The 18,653-nt window shown below is 46.3% G+C and overlaps 1 protein-coding gene across 2 annotated transcripts; it reads left to right on the top strand.

Moving 5' to 3' along the window:
• Positions 1-4,208: 4,208 nt before the first annotated feature.
• HDHD5 (haloacid dehalogenase like hydrolase domain containing 5) lies at positions 4,209-17,959 on the top strand. 2 transcript variants are annotated; one of them, XM_067536016.1, is made up of 9 exons: positions 4,224-4,299; positions 6,783-7,544; positions 9,321-9,524; positions 10,874-10,986; positions 12,388-12,481; positions 13,050-13,083; positions 13,306-13,480; positions 14,482-14,670; positions 15,316-17,959. In XM_067536016.1, exons 2-9 carry the CDS (start codon positions 7,272-7,274, stop codon positions 15,689-15,691), a joined length of 1,458 nt encoding a protein of 485 aa, XP_067392117.1. In that variant the 5' UTR covers positions 4,224-4,299; positions 6,783-7,271; the 3' UTR covers positions 15,692-17,959. The 2 variants fall into 2 exon arrangements, with proteins under 2 accessions (XP_067392118.1, XP_067392117.1); XM_067536017.1 differs by lacking the exon at positions 6,783-7,544 and having other exon boundaries at positions 4,209-4,299.
• The last annotated feature ends 694 nt before the right edge of the window (positions 17,960-18,653 follow it).

Raw genomic sequence — 18,653 nt, 5'->3', positions numbered from 1 at the left:
ATATTATGCCAAATAAATTTGTTAGTCTTTAAGGTGCCGCAGGACTCTCGCTGTTTTGCTAAAAACAGACTAACATGGCTACCCCTCTGGAACCCAAAAGATAAAGAGAGTCCTTTGAAATAACATGACAAAAACTGGAGAAGAAGAAGTGATTGTGCCAGGATAATTTCAGATCTGACAATTTTGAATAAGGACAGCTTAAAAAAATTCTGATTCAGATGTTGGCTGTCTCCATTAAATGGATTCAGCAAAATCCTTCAGTATAAGAGTTGTGGAGCCAGATCCTCAGCTGGTGTAAACTGACCTAGATCTGTTGACTCCAGTGGAGCTACAGCAATTTAGGCCAGCTCAAGCTCTGCTCTGGAGACTTTAAAATGCTCTTAAAATTGTTCCCAGTTAAAGGAGTCTTTCTCTCCAGTGCACAAGACTTAGTAGGCCTGTCATTTCCAGGTCTGCCCTCCGCAGGTTAATTACCTCATATTAAAATTTATACTAATTGTCCTGGACTGCCTGGCCATAATGATTATTTTCACAAACCTCCATCACAATACTTCAGTAGAGCACAAATATATTTACCAGAAGTGGTTCAGCTGTCTTGTGTACATTCCCGGTAATCATGATTTTAAATAACCCAAACTCCATGGAGCGTATTTTGGAGTATGTATATTCCCATGCAAAAAATGTGGTTAATTTAAGGTTGCTAGACTGCAGAGCCCACCAATGCAAACCATAAAAGATGCAGAAGCAATTAAGTCCATTTGACACCATCTGCACCTCACTCATCAGTTCCCTGCTCAACCACAACTACTTCCATATCATTACCCACAGCCTGCATATCTCCACCTTCCTCCGGAACATCCAACAGCCACTCTTGAACTCCATTCAGGTTTTATTGGTTATATGTTAATTAATATAGGGTTATTGTGGCTTTCATAAATGATAGTTATATTATACTGTATTGGTGCAAGTGACGTATGGCACCATATCAGAAACGGGCTGTGAAAGATGCTTTTATTGTAATATTTGGGGAAACTGATGTGAAAAGGGGATATGTGTTAGTGATTGGTTTCAATTTAGGTTCTTCTGAACATGCTTAGTGGATTTCAGTTTGCTAAGTGTGAGTGCAGGAGGACTCTGTATTCTCCAGTGAGTTGGAACTCCCAGAGGTGTGAATCTTTGATACTGGGGTGAAGATGATGATAATTTTTTGTATAATTGTGAAAAGAGCTATGAGCTATTTAACACAGGCTTACCAGTGTCCCCTCCATTTCCACCTCACAAAAAGCCTTTAGCCATAGCAATGGTGGCACACACTCCATACTGGTCTTCTCCTGCAGGCTTGAAACTTGGATGGCCTTTTGGCAATCCACTTTGCTCCAGCCATCACCTGTAAGCATTCTCTGCAATGTCTGCTCTACCGTTGACAGCTCTGGCTGGGACTTTATTGGCAACCGGTGTGCTCCCACCTTCCTATGAAGAATCTAGCCAAATGTCCAGCATGAATCATGATGTGAGTGTTCGGGAACTCTTACTTCTTGACTGGCAGTGCAAGGCAGTCTCCCAGTGCCTGGAACCTTTCAGTGGTTGGTGCTCTTTATAGCTATAGATTAAGGTTATAAATCACTTGGGAGGTTTATACTGCGCAGCTCTGATGTGATTAGAAATTCTCCAGATGGTTAACTCGAATAAGTGAATTGTTGCCTTAGATGTCTCATCTTTGGACCAATGACCACCCTACCACCTGATGAATCCCAGTTTGGGTTCGGTCTGATTGTAGAAACTTTCCCATCACCATCCCAATTAGATTCTTTTTTTTAAATGTAGTAAGTCTGAACTGAATGGAGGTCCCTGGCTTCTGAATTTCCTCCTTGCAGGGTCTGTACTCCATGTGAAGATCAGGTCTTCCAGAGACCTCTATAGCAATGGATGAATTTCACTTCCAGCAGGTCTCACAGCCAGTTCTCTTAAGTGACAGGTGGAAGGGGGAATGGCTTCCTGGACTGCCTCCCTGCTGGGGAAGAGTCCTCTCCTTTAGTTTTCCTTATACTAGAGATGGGCCCAAGCCACAAAGCCTAGCTCTGAATCCAAACATCCCCAGTTCCAGAGGTGTTAAAATCCAGGGATTTGAGTTGATTCATTATAAAGAAAGGGTCAGATGCCCTCAGGTTAGTAGTCAAAGGTCCTCAGAGTTTAGAAGAAGTTTGGATGTGGGGTTTGGTTTAGAGCGACCCATCTCTTATTTGTGGTGGCATCTCAAGAATCCTGACTCAAATCAGGATCCGGGTCCCCATTATGCTCGGGGCTGTTCAGACATGTAGTAAGTAATAACTCCTACTTTATTTCTTTCAAAATGTAATAAACTTTATATGAGTTTGTAAATCTGTTTCCACGGGTCTGTTTCTGTTCCTTGCTCTTTAAAAAAAAATCTTTTGATTTAAGACAATCCTGAGAGGAGCAATCGGAGTTGAAGGTGCTTGGTGCTTTTCAAAATCATACCCCTAAATAAGGGATTCTCAATTTTGTTCATAGTGTGTGGCAAATCTCAGTACAGAGCTTGTCTCATGGACACCTCCTGTCCGGTTCACAATTGCCTGGAACATCTTGCCTCCCATGTGTGATCATATAATGTCCCTGTGGCAGCTACTGCTATGCCTATGTGGGAAAGTAAAAGGAATTATTGAATAACTATAATAATATTTAGCTCTTTTATATAGAGCTTCTTGTCAGTAGATTTCAAAGCTCTTTACAAAAGAGTAAATGTTTCATCATCATTCTCTCTCTCTCTATATATATATATATCAGTATTTTAATTATCACCAGTATTTTTAGCTTCTTTTAACACAATTTAGCAGCTGGAATCACAGACAAGAGTAGGCACCATGTGACCAACCGGCCCCCTGACCCATCAGCAAGTTTGAGGACCTCTGCCCTAAGCAATAATGATCAATGGGGACAGGATTTCCTGTCAGTGAATGAAAAGCTAGAAAAACTGAGCGGCTGAGATAAATTGTCAGGAGGTGTGCAGATATTATAGAATAGAATAGAAAATGGCCTTAATCTGCCACTTGCTTCAGATGGGTTTTATTATGACCACAGCAGGCCCACACTTATTTACCTTTCCCCATCACTCAATATTTTGTAATATTGCCCCTTTGGTTTTATTTGTTTGAATGGTAAGTGGGCAGCTCTTCATTATAAATGTATTGTATTGTGATCCTATTTGTATGGATTTGGACGGTGGCCTGCGTGCCTTGGCTATGAGGTACCTTAATAAATTAAATGTTTATGCCCTGATCATTAACAGCCAGGAAATGCCTGACACATTTGTGGTTGTTAGGCTGGCCATTGGTCTGGTTTTAACAAGCTGGACAGTCCTGTTTTTGGCTGGTTTGTCCCCTGTCCGGTACTGCTGTAAAACCAGACATGGTTTTGTCCGGTATCATGCACAGAGGAGGCCATTTTACAGAGTGCGCTGCTCCACCTCTGCCAATAGGATCTCGCATGCACAGTGTGTGCGAGGTCACACAGGTGGGAACAGGGAAAACTGAAGGCCCATGCCCTGTATTCTGGGCATGCAGCTTTAGGGTGACCATCTTTGCTGGATGGAAATAAGGGAAAACCACACAAAAAATAAGAGATAATGCTTTATTTTAAGGAACATTTTAGGGAAACTCCATTTCCCTAAGCATATCATGTATTTTCTCTCAAGTGTACATTTCTACTGCCCTCAGGTATACAATGCAATTATCATAAGTACCATTTTAAATATTAAATTGAAGCTTATCAGTTTTAATATATTTCAATACATCTTAAAATCAGGGATGGATGATCACCCTAAGGAACAAACCAATGAAATAAGGGATGGTCCCTTGAAATAAGGGACGGTGGTCACCCTACCATTGCTGTCACAAATCATGCAAATATAAACATTAAGAGAGGGAAAATAAAATAGCTGCTTTTTAAATGGTTGAAAACTAGAGTTGAGCCCCAGTGAGCTCTTGGATTTAAACTTCCTGTCAGCCACGATCTCAACAATGGGACTGAGTGAATTCCAGCTCTTAGCTTTTGTGGCTAGCCCTAGAGCACAACCCCACCTCTAACCACCACACCTGAACTCACAATGCTATTGAGATGTGGCCCAATCAGCAACCACCAATCATCCTGCCTCAGTACATGAGCAAACCCCTCTGGCCTTAGTCCCTCTATCTGTATCTCACTGCTAGGAAAAGAGCAGCTCTTTGAACAGAACCTCACAGCCATGTGAACAAGCAGCAAACAAGCCCTGCGATGCCTAATCAGGTAATTAATTAATTTTTCTCTTTTATAGGAGTTTTGTGTTTTCAGGGGCAACAGCTGCAATACTGGCAAGAGGATCAAGCATCTTCTGTTTATTAATGAGTGTATGGGTCTGGGCCCTCACCTCTTCTGACTGGTCACTAGTTTTAGGTAGTGCCTTCCCCATTGGTCATTACAGTATATGAAATGCATTTTCGTATGTATTTTCTTTCCCTTTCACTTGCCAATGACTAGATGAGCATGATGCAGGCTGAGCAACTATATGGGGCTGTGCAGAGGAGGAGAGAAGGAAAGCAGCTGGCTATCCTACCACTGGTAGGGACTCAAGCCCTAGAGCCAGTGTGTAGGAAGAGGCAATCTTACTGTAAGTGCTGCCTCCTTTGGGGCTGATGCCAGAAGGCCAACAGGGCAGGAGGTGACTGGTGAAAGGATCTAGAGGTGGGTATTACTGCCCCTACTGTTTTTGCTATAGGCCAAGCCCTTGGGTTGCAGACCATACATAGGAGTCCAAAAACAGGAGCCCAAGCAGCTGGGTGCTTTGTCTGTTAAAGCCAGCCCTGGAAAGAGAAAACTGGGTTTAATTGCTGTCTGGTGCTGAGAGGGAAAATGGGAAAATACCACCAGGGCACTGATCCCAATGGGGTGATGGGTGGAGCAGGAAGAGAAAGGTCTGGCACTCCATTGAGGTGGTGGTAGTGAGGAGGACTTTCTGGAGATGGCAGTGATGGGGTGTTGAGGAGTGGGAGCTAGAGTTTGGCAGCTGTATTGTGTGGGGAAGGAGGACTACGGCCTGATTAAGGCTACAGGAAACAAGAACCCCCTCCCGGGAATTAATAGGAGTTACCCTATCCTGTGAGGGAGGGGGGAAATGGTCCACAAGGGTTTTAGTGCAGAACTGAGAGGATCAAGGTATGGCAGCTGTCTGGTGCTGGAAGTATCAGGATTCAGCAGCCAATAGATGGTGTGTGTGGAGGGGCAGATGATGCAGGTGTTTGGCAGCCATGTTGTAGAAGATTGCTGTGAGTGTCTGCCATTCACAAACTACCACTGGAAACTACCACTGGGTTGTTTTAAAAATAAAACTTCAGCCTGTTGGATAATCTTATTCATAAAAAGAGGTACAGTCTCCTTTCCCACCCTGTTGTAACTGAGCACTTGTTGTAACTGGCTGGAATACAAACATCATTTGTGTCCAAATGCAATAACTTAGTAGTGAGCAATGCTTCCCCTCATCACAGCCCCAATCCTCATTGCACAATAAGCTGACCTCTGCATTAGTCATATGGAGTAATGGGCATAAAGACATTTGCCCCTAGAACACAGTTCCAGCATCTGCTCTCCTGTGCTGAACATAAAAGGCTCTAGTTTACTTCAGCATTTAGAAGTGTCAAGAAAAAGTTACCCAGTACCAGCCACTTTCACTGTCATGAGTCTTGGGCAGAATATACTGTAGAACATATGTACCAAATCAAATATTTCCTTAACAAAAATTAAAATATGAATATATTTTGGGAGGAAACAGCCCTTTCAATCTGGGGTTACTGAACCTGTAATTATACCAGGGACCATATCTGCCTCCAATAGCAACTTAAAGAGCTTGAGGCAGTCAGCTGACCTGAAAAACTGACAGCAAGAAAATTTCAAATTTTGTCATAAACTTAGGAAAATATACCCCCAACTTAAATGTAGGCACCACAGGCATCTTTCTCCTACCCCTTCCAGAAAGGTGTCCTTTTGCTAAGATCACTTATATCAATTTAACTGGGGACTTGCAGTGGGGGTGGATTTAGTTTATGGGTGGGCATTTTCTGTTTTACCATTATTTACTGAGTGCCAACAGTATGCTAATTTCTCTAACTGAGCTCTCCAATTTCCATTACCTTATTAATGCATCAGTGGTTGTATTCTTGTGGTACAAAGTGACACCTGCTGGCCAGTTAGAATAACATTTGTGTTTGAATCCCTGGCGCCAATGAAAGGCCGGGTTATATCTGCAGGTGCTGGGAGACATCTGGTGTGGGGTATGGTAACTCACAACCGGCCTGCCCTTCGAATGTGCTGTAAAATGGGTCCCAAAATATGCAGTGTTCTCCTCCTGCTTTTTACTAGGGGTGGGCCGGGATCTGCAAAGGAAACTTGCTGCTAGATTTTCAAAATTCTCATGAAACATTACCAACCCCTGCACAAAATGGACTTGCTGCCACGTGCCATGGCGCTGAACGAACCTATTCCCTAGCTGAGGCTGCACGCTTCCTTGCTTCTGTAGGCCCAACTTACTGCACACCCCAGGTGTTACTTGCATTCTTCCCCACAAGCTCCCTGTGGGCCACCCCTCTCTCCTCAGGGGCTCCCTGCAACCCTCACTTCTCCCCCGTGCCAAGGGCTGTGCGCCTCCCTCTACCACCGCCTCCCTGCCAGGGGCTCTGTGTGCACCCCCATCAGCGCCCACCCCCCAATCTTATTGCTTTTGTTTTTCTCTTGGCCAGCCACGTGACAAGGCTGCTTGGGGCGCCCCGATAACCGAGGTCAGGCCGGGCTGTTTTATGACGTCATGAGGCTTAGGGGAGACGTCATCTCCTTTCGTACCACGGGGCGGGGCTGGAGCGCGCTGGCCTCTGCAAGGCTCGCGCCGCAGCCAGGGCAGAGGGGGCGCGCGGCGCCAGCCGGAGACCGCAGCGTGGGTGCGCGCGCCCGCTCTGCGCGCTCAGCCAGGCGCGCACCGACCTCTGTGGCTTCAATGAAGAAGACAGAGAAGCTATTGACGAGCCAGATCTGGAAACTACAATACCCATCATGAGCGCGGGACGCAAACCTCCCCCCCCTCCCGCCAGCGCTGCGGAGAAGCTTTGCATTCTGGGAGGAGTAGTCCTGGAGCGGACTCCACGCCGGCTGCCGCTTGGCCGGAGGCGAATATACAACTACCACTCCCATGATGCCTTGCGGGGTTATGAACCGGCCTGCGTTCTGTGTGGTGCATGCTGGGAGCTGTAGTTCCTCCCCCCCCACACACCTCGGGGCCGACTCCCCCACGGGGGGGAGGGGGTGGTCAGTGTTCTTCTTGTCCGCTGATTGGCGGAGACGGGCTGCGCTCGTGGTGGCGGATGGCTCTGGGCTGCTGCCTGTGCCGCGCGGGCAAAGCGGCCCTGAGGCGATGGCGGCCGAGTGGCGCCAGCCGGGCGGGGACCTGGGCGCCCCCCGCGAGCAGCCAGAGAGGCCTGGGCGGGGCAGCCCCCCCCGGGGTAACTCAGGTGAGGCGCCCCCCTCCCCGGTGGCCAAGGTGCTGCAGGGCCCAAGCATCGTTTGTTTGCCCCTCCCCTCGCCCCCATGGGGGTGCAGCCTGGGCCCGGCGAAGTGTACCGTCCCCCCGCGCACGTGGGGCCCGGTGGGGGGGTGGTAACGGAGCTGGGGGCCGCCTGTCGTGCTGGTTTTGAGCCGCCTGGCGGCAGCCCCGCTCACACACCGGGCCTGGGCCCGGGCCCAGGCAAGAGCTTGGCTGGCTTCGGGGGTTTGGTGGGGCTCAGCTGGTGGGTGAGGCCAAGGGGGCGAAACTCCAGAGGTGCGGGGGGGAGGTGCTGGCTAGAGGAGGGAGTGAGGGCCTGGGCCTCGGCCTCCGCTTCTCTCGCTGTGGCAGGGGCATCCGGAAACCTCCCGGCAGGTGCGAGGCTGGGAAGTGCTTTGAAGGTGTGCATTGCTCGGTAAATACTGGCACAGGGTTTCCCATGAAGCTGTCAGACGCTCCTGCGCTGGCGATGGGCAGTGGTAAGGCATGAGACCTGGGACCAGAAACAGCAGTTCATTGATTTGTTTTGTGTTTTTAAAAGACTCTCGAGGCTCTCCTGAGAGTTGATTAAAAACTCACTAGATGAACATGTCCACCCGAGAACAAGGAACAGCAGGGCTGCACACCACACTCCCTGCTTGTGCCAGGAGGGCAGGGAGCCTGGTCACAAGTCATGGTGGCTCCTGTCCTGTAGAGCAGAATTCTCCAAGGGATGTTGGAACATGCTCACCCACTCTCTGCCTCTTAAGGAGCAGGTGCATGTTAATGAAGGGCACTCTTTTAAATGCCTCTCAGTGCTGTGCTGTGGTTGCATTAGAACAGCCCAGCAATCTGCCTGCTGCTTCTGTGCAGCCCCTGGTCTAGTGCAACCTGGGCTGTGCACTAAATAGTGGGTGGGCACTGCTGCCCACCATCTCTGCATGCATTCTGACACATGAACAGCTGTGAATGGCTCATAGGACTGGGCTGAAGATGAGTGTAGCTTACTTTGGGTAGTCAGCTGGGTGTTGGAAAAAACTGGCAACTTGTTTTCTGAAGGAGATTTTGATCTGGGAGAGGCAAGTTATAATGTAGCCATGCTTCTGGAACACCTCATCTGCTTCCCAGAGGTATTTTCTCCTTGATTTCCATAAGAACAGAACACTGTACAGTCCAAATCCATTTATCACTCTACTGTAATAAGGGAAAAAACAGATGGGTTGAAACCACAGAGATGGGATCTTTTCGCCTGGCTCCTCATTGGGAGATCTGGACCTGGTGTTCTGGTTCAGGCTCACATCTGTTAATTACACATGCTACTCTTTTATATAGGCTGCTCATCCATAGATCTCAAAGTGCTCACAAAGATAAGTATCATTAGATCTATTTTACAAATACGGAAGCTGAGACACAGAGGTCAGATGATGGCCAGGTTCACACAGTGGATCAGTGGCAGAGTCAGGAATGAAGCCAGTACTCCTGACTTCCAGAAATTGGACTATACGGCCTCCCTTTAATTGCACATGTTGGCATTTTCTTTCTAAAGAGGGGAAGAGGCATTAGACCATTTTGGCATGTGGTGAGATTGGATGGGTGTTATTGCATTGGATCAGATGGGAACAATACCCCTTCCTAGCCTTCCTTTTTTAACCTGGATTGAATTTTCTTAGGAGCAGCTGGTCCTTTTTTTTTTAAATAGAACCTTTGTTCCTCTTTCTGTTTTCCCAGTGCCGCAGTAATTGGTATGAATCTGTTTATGTTGCAGATTCCTCCGACCTTTGGGTTCCTGTTTGACATTGATGGAGTGCTTGTTCGGGGCCGCTACGTGATTCCTGCTGCTCAGGAGGCCTTCCGGAAACTGGTAGACTCTAATGGACAGCTCCGGGTGCCGGTAGTCTTTGTGACAAACGCTGGGAATTGCTTTCGGCAAGCCAAGGCTCAGGAACTATCCGATGCTCTGGGACTGGAGGTAACAAGACAATCCACCTCCTCTGTCTTGGGGCAGTGGGTGGAGGCTGTTGGTGTTAAATTGAAACTATACTGGAAAAAAAGATGCTCAGTACATGCACAGGAGACTTCTCACTTGGACAGCAGAAATCGTATGCCCTCTTTTGTCAGTTTCCCCTAGCAGGAGCTCATTGGGAATCCATTGTTATCAGTCATTCGCTTTATCTAACTTTCTTCAACACTACAGGATTGCAAAACCAAGGCTAAAAGCAGAACCCCAGTCTAGTCAAAATTAGGAACTAAGCATTTAAATAGCAAGAGAGACTGTTAGAGGCTCTCGGGAGATGGTTCTGTGCAATGTACAGCTGGTCACTTGAAGTTAATCTGAGATCACATTTCATATACACTGACAAAAAACAACCATCATTAGCTGGAGACAACGTGCTCACCAGTTGTCGAAAGGCTTAGTGTCCCAACTCCATTCCCTGAGCTGGCCAGTCACCCATCACAATGTCTGTGACTGAGACTGTCATGTCTGAGCTGGAGGAAGGAGATGTTATACTGCTACAAAACAAGTCCAAATGGTTATGTAGATGCACAGTCCATATCAGCACTTCCTTGCTGCCAGTTCTGTCCTTACTGTGGAGCTAATTCATCCACATGTGTTTTTGTACCAGAGCAGCAAGTAAGACCCAGTGAGCAAGGTAGCCAGGCAAACTCTCCAATTTAGAATTCTGGGGCAGTTGGATCAACCCATTAAATCCAAAGATTTGAAACTGTTCAATTCAGACAATTTCGCAAAGCTGTGTTTTTAATTCATCAGCCTCAGAAAGATAACAGCTGAATATTTAGACTAAGTGCCCCTGGGCAGGCCCTGTGCATTCAATCTGTAGAATGCCAAGCACTCCAGAGGTGCTATCCAGATGATGATGATGATCGCTTGTTCATTAGACATTTGGGCCTGGTAAGGCCATTGAAAGATGGCGCTGGATGGTTCTAGCTCAAGTTATTAAGTGGGATGGAACATGTGGAGGCCTTGCTCTTAGAAGTCTAGCTCTGCTTTAGAATCTGCTCCTAGATGCCATGCCGAATAGGATGCAGTGGAGTAGAGAATCCACTGTATCCTTCTCACATGTTGGTTTGGGTGGATGCAGAGTTCTTGTCTGTGGGCTTAACCAGCTGGAACTCAGCCTGCAGCTGTGGGTTGCCCCAGTCTGGATTGTGTCCACCTCACTGTGGGCTGTTTTCATTTTCAGGGGGGGAAGAAGGGAAAAAAAAAAAAAAAAATGAGGGGAAAGGGGCTAACAGCTGTGTGGGGAAGGGAAAAATCTTCCAGCCTGCGGACCCTATGGCCTCATCTTCCTTCTGCAGGTGTCTCCAGAACAAGTGATCCTCTCCCACAGCCCCTTGCGGCTCTTCCGTCAGTTCCATGAGAAGTGTATGCTGGTGTGTGGGCAGGGGCCAGTGGAGGAGAACGCCAGGAAGTATCCTTTGCTGCTCTTAGGTCATGGCCTCCACTTCTCCCATCTGAGCTTCACAACTGTGCTATGCTGTGCTATCTTGGCCGTGCCAGGGGAGCAGTGATATCTGGATACATATCAGGACACTTGTGTGGCCAGCCGGTGGGGGAGTGGAAAAAGGTGTTTAGATTTATTCTGAGCATCTTTTGTGGAGGGGACCCTTTGGAAGACTTGAAACATTGGACTATGTTGCTTTGTCTGTCTTCTGGATGCACCTTTGTGGCCTGTTTTGCTGCTTGCACTGACTGGGTTAGTTACGGTCCATGCTTCATGCCTCTAGTTCATTTTAATGTGATTAGTGCAAGACTCCTAGCCTCCTGTAATCTTTTATAATGCAACCCATGCCAGGCAGCAGTCAGGCATATTATAGGCAGGTGCTGTGTATCTTTTCTTACACAGTTTTGCCAATGTACTATTCTCCTCTGGTACTGGGCTCCCCCAACTCTGCTGATGTGTCTGATCTCTAATGCCCTATGCTGCTCCAATTCTAGAACCCACCCTCAAAAGCTTTTCCAAAGTATATCTGTTCTATTCTGACCTGCAGCTACCAGTGCTGTTCAACGGGTCATAGGATTTCCCTGTGTTATGCAGGAGGTAAGACTAGATGATCACAATGGTCCCTGGTCTTAAAATCTATGAATCTATTCCATTTCTGCTGCACCTATCTCATTACCAGAGACTACTGATGGGCAAACTTCTTTCATAGATTCCAAGGCCAGAAGGGACCATTGTGAACATCCACCTGTATAATACAAGCTATAGAACTTCCCCAAAATAATTCCTAGATCATATTTTTTTTAGCAAAAAGATCCAATCTTGATTTAAAAATTGTCAGTGACAGAGAATCCACCACGTGTTCTCTTGTAGAAGTTTGTCCACAAACTTTCTTCCTTTTTAACCTTTAGAGCTACTAGGCCACACTGGGCTTATGTAGGCACATGCAATTCCACTGAAGTCAGTGATTTGAATCCACTTACCAGGTCTGAATCGAAAATCCTCCTTCTCTGATGTCTTAGTGTCACTGTGCTGTGCTACCTTGAGACTTCAGAACTTGCGAATGAATTTGATCTGAACTGTTGCCCTCTTTGGTGCTGTGGGATGGCTGTCCAGTAATGCCCCATCTAAGTCAATATTGCACTGCAAGCAGACTCTGGAGGGGAAGGAAATGACCTGGCTTTTATAGGGGACTGGGATGTTCAATTTGGGGTAAGCTGTTTGAAATCATGTAAGTGACTGACTTAGGTGCAGAAGTCCTATTGAAAGTCACTGGGACTTTGTGCTCCTAAATCCCTTAAATGCTTTTGTAGATCAGCCCTTAATCTGTAAAGAGCAGGCTCTATTTCCTTCCTTGACTGTCTGAAATAGTGTGGGGTTCCAGAATGTAGTTACCATACAAGATGTGAGGAAAGCATTTCCCCTGCTGGATATGGTTGATCAAAGCCGTAGACCAAAGGAGCTGGTAAATATCAAGTTGTCTGTGAGACTGTGTGACCTGGGATTATATCATTTGCATGTTATGGCCTTAGATAGACTAGCTCTGAGATCATCTATAACCAACCCTCTTTATGCCATTCACTAGAGTGACTCCTGCTGGGGGAGGTTGGGATTGTTACTGAACTCCCTGGAGGCCAACACCGCTCTCTGCAATGGCTTCTGTTAGGAGAGGCTAGAGCTGCAGTTGCTTTGACACCCACCTTCTCCCCAGTCAGTGTTTCTTCACTGTTACCTAGTATCCACAACCAAGATTTTTCAAGAGTGGCTGGTGACTTTTTTTTTTTTGGTGCGGGTGGCCAGTTTGACTCCTTAAAGGGGCCTGGCTTTCAGCAAGTATTGAGCACCATCTGAAAAATCAGATCCCTTGAAGACTTCTAAATGTGGGCTCCCAAAACACCAATCACTTCTGAAATTCTTGGCTCTCACCTTTACTAACACATTCTGTCAATACCAAAGGAAGCGTTTCTAAATATTAGTTTTGTATTCCTAATTCAGCCTTACTTATGGTGGGGGTTTTTTTTTTTTTTTGGCAGCCTCCTCCGACCACTGACTTCCCTACCATAGAAGGTAAGTGCTGTCCATAGATACTCTTATCCTGTTTGCTGTTCAGCAATGCCAACTGGATAGTAACTTAATGACAGGACACCCAACGGAATGACTGCCATTGTACACACTGTTTATCTGTCACCTTCCAGAAGCACATTGTAGGGGACAATGTGCTTTCTGTTTTATTTGTTGAATAGGTAGCCATTCTGAACTTCCATGTACAGTATCTCTTAAATGTTACAGGGGTAATTCTGTTTGGGGAACCAGTCCGGTGGGAGACAAACCTGCAGCTGATTATTGATGTCCTCTTGAGCAATGGGAACCCAGGGGCAGAGCTGGCAGATGTGCCATACCCCCATATACCTGTACTTGCCTGTAACATGGACCTTTTGTGGATGGCAGAAGCCAAGATGCCAAGGTGAAAAACATGTTGGTTTAGGTCACTTTTAGCTTAGTTTATTCAGCTACCCTATTGATCATCTGTGCTTGAGACCTAACCTACATCCTCTCTCTAATGTGACTAGGAGACCTTTTAGTGGGGTTACAGTATATATTTGTTTCTCTAGTGTTTCAAAGAGTGGTACTATTTAGAGAGACCTTGAAGTTAGATTGGGAACTCAGATGAATATTTTCAAAATTAAGCACTATTTATTTAGGTGCCTAAGTCTGAGTAGTTACTCTGGTACTACTAAACCCAATATCTTTGTACTTAGCAAGGATGGTTTTCTGTGCCAAGAACTATGATTATGGTGACTTCACCGTTCTGAAGCTGAACTCTTTTTGAGTTGTTAAGGCACTCTAAAAATGTGCACCTTTTTTTTTTTAGTGCAAAAAGCTGCTTCTTTCCTTTTTGCATAAATTGGGCCAGCGGGTTAAAGTCAGTTCACACCTTACCAAAAGATCCACCACTCTTGAGTCAGGCCCAAGCGCCAGACATCTCATCCCAAGTGGAAAATAAAGTTGACTTCAAATAAAAAAGGCAGAATTTGGCCCATTATGCAATTTAGATACATGTCTGCAGCTCCTGGTGCCTCCAAACTACGCATATGGCCGAAGGTAGATTTTTTTATCCCAATGTCTAGTAGTTAGTAAATGGTCCCAAACAATGATGGGGAATACATGAGATAAGCATGAGAATCGACATGCTGTGAACACTTTTGGAAGGGCTTCTATATGGGGGTGCTCTGCATAGTTAATATTGTCTAAGTAAATTCAAAAGGGATGTGTCAGAGGTGTTAACTTCAGTGGTTAAGGGAATGGCAAGGTGGGGCTTTCTGTCTTCAAGTTGTTTGCATGTAGGTGTTGATCAAGGTAGAGTTTCATTTCTTTTGGGAGATGAACGTAGCTGTAAGATGGCTAGTGGTTTCTGTGCAAATGCCAAAGGGCCAGGGGGTGCTGATGACCCTCTTTCTGGAGCAGGTTTGGCCATGGCACCTTTCTTGTCTGCTTGGAGAACATCTACAAAAAAGTGACTGGCAGAGAGCTGAAGTATGAGGCCCTGATCGGCAAACCCAGCATTGTCACTTACCAGTACGCTGAGTATCTGATCAAACAGCAGGTGGAAAGACAAGGGTGGCCATCTCCCATCTGCAGGCTCTATGCTGTTGGGTAAGAGACTGTTCTTCCTGTGTGTTTCCTTAAGGACCTTCACCCCTCTCTTTTTTGTAACAGAGTTTTGTGAATTTACATTTTTAAACTCCTGAGGCATTTGTGGAGCTTCCCATTCTAAAGGCTGATCTGAACTACATTAGGACAAAGGGTCACTAAACCACTGCTCTGCAGCTCCATGAAATTGACAAATAGTAAGACTGTTTGAGTTATTGTTGTAGGATGTGATTGAGATGTATAGCATAGCTCTTGAACGTCAAATCAGTGTAATAGCATCAGTCAGCCAGTGATTACATTTTACAGCCATGTCAGACAAAGCCTGTCAAACATTCTTTGGGGACAGAGGGGGAACAAGAAGGAATATCTTCCTCATAACCAGCATTGTGTGACTGGCTGGACATAGTATGGAGGCTCAGGGGGCTGTTACTGTGTTCCTCTCAAGCATTTGGCATTGGCCACTGCTGGAGATGGTATGCTAGATTAGACAGGTCACTGGTCTGACCTGCCCAGTTCTACATAAGTACCTAACTACAGCTCATTCCATGCCCTTCCTACCCCGCTTTATGCTGGAACAATTCCAGCCTGCCCATGTTCAAGTCAAACATGTAAAGTAACTAATTTCCCTCATCTGATGGCTATGCACAGGGATAATCCAATGTCTGACATCTATGGTGCAAACCTCTACAACCGCTACCTCCAGGCTGCGTGCCAGGCCCATGCCAAGGCTGAGGTGAAGGGGAGTGTGGTGACTACAAATCCCCAGAGTGAGGACCGTTCAGAGCTGAGGAAGGATTGGAATGTCTCATTGGAGAGCTGCAAGTCCATTCTGGTCTGCACTGGAGTCTACAATCATCATGGAGACGTGCCCACTGACCCACACGAGAGCGTGTTGGAGACTGTGTTCCACGGGCACCGGGACTTCTGCTTTGACCCCGGCCTAGTGGAGGCATCTTACATGGTGCAGGATGTGAATGAAGCGGTGGAGCTTGTCTTTGAGAAGGAGAACTGGATCCAGGAGTGAAACGGGTGTGGCAAAATCTGCGGTCATCTCGGTTCAGTGGTGGAAGGGAAGGGAGGGGAGAACTGGGATCTTGTAGCCTAACATGTGCCAAAGTGAAGAAAAACTTCCCAGTTCATTGTGGGGCCTGATACCAAAGGTCCCTCATGTTAGTGTCAGTTGGTCAGTCTGTTGTGGTTACTAGCAGGGTATCAATCCTAACATGACCAGATCTGTGTTTAAACACTGTTGTTGCACCCATGGATTCAGCTGTAATGGGGACAGGACAAGACTGAACTGGATGGATCATCCTTGTCACTCCAGCCCCCATGTTTGTGAAGCTCTGGCCACCCAGAGCCCTTTTCCCTTTCAAACTTCCTCAATGCATGAAATACTCATCCCTGTTACATACTGGAGGGTGACATTCACCCCACCGAAAAGGGCCCGTATAGACACATCCCACTCACACTCTGCTTAAAGGTTTAACTGGTGGATGGAAGTGGAGCCTTGGCGCTGTACTGACCCTCTGCCTAGGGGTGAAATTAACCCTTCATTATCAATCTCTCTTGCAAATGTGTTTTAGTGACCTGGGCTGCTAAATACTTCTGTTTGTCTGGGGACTCAGAGTGCACATATTGTTGTCTTGATATAGCACCTGCGATCTCATTTGCCTTGTGCTGGATCAGAAGCTTTGCCTCTTGCATCCTTACCTATGTTGCCGGGGAGCCACAAAACAGAAGTTGTGGCTGTTTGTTTAGCTCATAAAAAAGTCTGGACAGCCATAGCAACTTGGTGCAGTGCCAAAGGTGGAATTAAAATCTTCTGTTTGTAACTTAAAATGCTTCCTCTATTTGCCAGCAGCCCTCTCTTCCTTGCTTAGGGTGGAGCACAAGCAGCCTTGCCCCAAGATGCGTAAGAATTAACCTGGGATTATAAACTACTAGAGGCAAGAAGGCTGCATCTTGCTGCAGTACTAGTTCTGAAGTCCTAATAGGGTCAATGTGAGCATCAACATGGACCCTTGCACTGTCCATAAGTTTGATTTAACTCCTCCACCCCACTTTCGGTGTTGACCCTAGGTCCCAGGAACCCTTCCCTAGAAGCAGTATCTCAAATCTGCCCTGTGTTGCTGGCTGCTGCGTGCTTTATTCTCCTTTGTAGAGCTGTTCAGTTGTCCTTTTTGGGGGGAGGAGCCATAAAACCAGCATGTCCGCCAAACCTAGGGCCTCTGGACACTAGCTTTGGTCTCTGGGCTTTTTAAATGCAGAAGTTTTTTCCTATATGTAGTTGCATCCTCAGGGATGCCCCTAAATTCTAATTCTTTCCTTTCTCTTCCTCTCCCAAAGTCGCAGTGAAGTGCTCTCCAAAGTAGCGACTGCTACTCCTGGGTTAACATACTGCTGCAGCAGTGCCTGACCCTGCTTTAACTTTCCTTCCCTGCAATATGTGCACCTTTCTCTCTTCCAGTTCCTTCGTCCTCACTATTAGGGGACAGTTTGAGGCCTGTCTCCATTAAAAATGCTTAAGAAAGAAGTTAGCTGTGAAAATTTCCAAAGTTGAAATGCAACATGAAAGATGTCAACTCAGACAAAGGTTCATTTTAAGCCTCTAAAAGATTCATGTGATCCACCCCGGCAGTACCACAAACCATTTTTGATATCAAATGGAAAGGCCTGCCTGTGATTTCTCATTTGTTTTTGTGCCTGTGCAATTGTTGATATCACTGGATACTCCTGACTCACAACACTAAATGAGATCAGAATTGGGGCCCACAGTCTCTTTGCAGACATAACCATTTTCAAGCAGCCACTCACGCAGAGTGTAAGCTGTTATCTTTTCTTAAGTCTGTTTTTGTTCTCCGTTAAAATATCACAGTTCAAGTTTGTTGGTGTGTTTTTTTTTTTTTTTTTTCCCTACCAGTATCTTATTTTCCAGAGCTCCTCTTTTTGGTAACACGGCTCTGCCTAGTACGGTTGCACAGGTGATCAGGCTTCCTTCCACTTGAAACACTAATCTAGGGGCCACTAGTCTCTGGAGTGAGATAGCTGTGGGTTCTATCAGGTGACCCTGGCGAAGAGGAAGAAGGTGTGTGTCTGTTTTCCCTTGGTTACTATGACATTATGGGGTGCAATCCAGACCAGTGAAGGGCTGAAACCCCACTTGCCCTGTAATGTGGGGTGCCTCATAATGCTTTGCTGTTGTAGCTCCCAACCTGGGCTTCTCACAAACAGCCAGAGAGCATGCAGGTCACGTGCTGAGTGGCCGTGTGTAGCTACAGCCCTGGCACAGCAGCTCTGACAGCAGCAGCCTGTCTGCAGACTCTGGCTTCCAGCAGCCTTGGTTACTACTTGCAGGGTGACCCTAACACACTTCCAATCCTGGATTTTCCTCCTAAAACATGTTTTGCACTGTCCACTCTTCTCCTGTACAGTCCAAATATATGAGGTCTGTTGCCTCTTTAAGGGGATCAACATACAACAGTCTGCTACCTTAAATGAAGTTACCCAAACAATTCACAGCACTGGATTAGTTTTAATTAAAGAATAAAACAAGTTCATTTACTTACAGAGAGATTTTTGAGTACCAGTGATGAGACATTATAGTCAAAAATGATTTCAAGAAAAATAAAGATAAAATGCTTTCTAAACTTAACAAACTAGACTTGGTTCAAGGTGAACTCCCTTCCCACATGTTTTCAGTACACTGCTGACCAAATTCAGGCCAGGATCTGCTCCCAAAGTCCAATGGCTGTTTCTTTTGCCTTAAGTGAAAAGGGAGAGGGATAGAGCGAGAGAACTTGGAGTGTGTTTGCCCCTCCTGTTTATTGTTCATTTCCCCCTTTCAAATGCATTTTCCTGAGAGTGACACTTAAAGTTCTTTCCAGCTCAGAGAAAAGGGGAGCGGGAGGAGGAGAGGTTTCATGCTGCTGTCCGCTTAGAGGCGGATCAGTTTGTTCCTGTCCCCCTTGCCAAAGAATAGCCATTTG

This window comes from Emydura macquarii, unplaced genomic scaffold (genome assembly GCF_026122565.2).
Source record: "Emydura macquarii macquarii isolate MOO-44397 ecotype Brisbane River unplaced genomic scaffold, CSIRO-AGI_Emac_v2 contig_3530, whole genome shotgun sequence".
NCBI lineage: Eukaryota > Metazoa > Chordata > Testudines > Chelidae > Emydura > Emydura macquarii.
This window is presented reverse-complemented; position numbering and strand designations above follow the sequence as displayed.